Raw genomic sequence first — 2,089 nt, 5'->3', positions numbered from 1 at the left:
TTTTTTTTTTTTTTTTTTTTTTTTTTTTTTTTTTTTTTTGTGAGTGCACCACTCTGGAGTGAGTATTACACTAGAACAATAAATACAAAACTGGAATGACAAAAGATATACAATAAGTGACAACGCGCATACAGTATCAACCATAGTTAGCTAATAATGGAATTCGGTTAGACACATAACCGCTTTTTCTTAAAAATGTCCTTAATGAAGAAATTAAAGTAGGCACACAGTTCTTTGGACACTAGGATATGGGCTGGACAAGGCCAACCATACCCCAAAGACAGGACTTCCAGCATTAGCCTGAAGCGTTCGATTTCGTAAATATGGCATTCATATAATATGTGCTGTACAGTTTCAGCTTTACCACTTGCGCAGGAGCAGAAGGTACTGCTGGCCAAATTACGTGCCGCTAGATAGCAATTGAAATTTCCATGACCAGTTAGTATTTGAGAAAGAGAATACGAAAAGTTATTAATTGGATTCCTGAGAAAATCATAAATTGTTGGGTAGAACATCTTGGTGACATTCCCTTTAGTCGAAGAGGTCCATGACTGGTTCCATTCTAAAATAAGATGGTCATAAATAATCCTTGTCAGAGTGTTCCTAGAATAAGGCTGTATAGTCAGAGGTAGGTTTTCATCTTTAGAAGCATCCTTTGCTGCAGTATCTGCCATCTCATTGCCCACCACACCTGCATGACCTGGGACATAGAAGAATTTGAAACATTTCGAGCTTAGGCTTACATTTTCTTGGATATTTCTAATCATACTATTTCGAAGATTAGTACTCGTAAGTGAGGTCAGTGCAGCTTTAGAATCACTTAAAATTGAGATAAACTTGAATCGTTCAGGAAGTGTCAAACTCCACTGAACAGCCTGATGAATTGCTGCTAATTCGGCTTGATAAATGGTGGTAGCCTGATTGTAACGCTGCCTAAGAATTTGCCGAGGGTTCTCATGCAGATGGGTATATACACATACACTTGAGCCAACACCAAGCTCGGACTTAGAACCGTCTGTGAAGATGTAAACGTCACTTGGAATAGCAGGCCCAGTAGTAGGGATAGGATCAAGAGACACATCAGGCAGGTGGAAATCGGTAGGGTGTAAAGAGCCGTTGAGAACAGCCCACTCGCGTGGGAATAAATGGATACCAGTCCTCCAAAGGAGATGCTCGTGGTGAGTGCTAATGCAATCAGTCCTCACATAGTACTGGAGTACCTTAGCCTGCAGGGCCAGGGGCCATGGAAGAACACCTGCCAGAACTGTCAGTGCATCTGTAGATACAGACCTACAGCAGCGAACTTTTTTCAACAGAAAAAGACGTTGCACCCTGAGAAGTTTAGAAGCATAGGAGGTCTTGTAGGAGACATGAGCCCAACAACAAGCTGCATAGAACAAAAGTGGCTGGATGGCTCCATTGATCAAAGTTGAGACAGCTGCAGTAGTCAAGCCCCAGGTACACCTTGCACATCTCAAGAGCTGGTTACCAAATTGTTTGACCCGAGCCAAAATGTGCTCTAGATGGTTTTTATAAGTTAACTTAGTGTCAAGATAGACACCCAAGTACTTGTGGGTGTTGACCCAATTAATACTCACTTTATTGAGTTCGAGAGATGGAAACAAATACTTGTGTTTGGTGGTGAAGAGCATTCCTACAGTTTTGCTTGTACTGAATAAAAGTTTGTTTTCTTGTGCCCAGTCTTGCACAGTCTCGAGTGCTATACTTAGCTTCTCCTGCACAACTTGAAGATCCGTATGCTGATAGGCTATCACAATATCATCTGCAAATGCTTGTATGAAAACATTTATACTATTATTGCACAAAAGAGAGTTGACAATAAGATTCCAAAGAAACGGAGATAGAACACCACCCTGCGGGCAGGATTTGGTGAGATGTTTTTCACAAGAATATTATTATATATATATTACTATATCTATATTAATACCCAAAAACGTCTCCTTATACACGCGGTACAAATGGAGTGAAGCGTAGTTATCTCCTCAAACCACTAGATGGCGGGCTGAAGCTTGTCGCCAGTTTTCAGCAGAAGTTTCCACTATTGTCATAATAAACTATTTGCTCTGAC

General features: G+C 40.7%; 1 protein-coding gene across 1 annotated transcript; it reads right to left on the bottom strand.

Moving 5' to 3' along the window:
* Positions 1-167: 167 nt before the first annotated feature.
* Positions 168-1,652, bottom strand: LOC111629006. Its single transcript, XM_023372870.1, has one exon. It carries the CDS (start codon positions 1,650-1,652, stop codon positions 168-170), a length of 1,485 nt encoding a protein of 494 aa, XP_023228638.1.
* Between the last annotated feature and the right edge of the window lie 437 nt (positions 1,653-2,089).

Source organism: Centruroides sculpturatus, unplaced genomic scaffold (assembly GCF_000671375.1).
Source record: "Centruroides sculpturatus isolate CEXI.00-Female unplaced genomic scaffold, Cexi_2.0 scaffold246, whole genome shotgun sequence".
Taxonomy (NCBI): domain Eukaryota; kingdom Metazoa; phylum Arthropoda; class Arachnida; order Scorpiones; family Buthidae; genus Centruroides; species Centruroides sculpturatus.
Note: the sequence above shows the minus strand (reverse complement) of the source record. Positions and strands in the feature narration are given on the sequence as shown.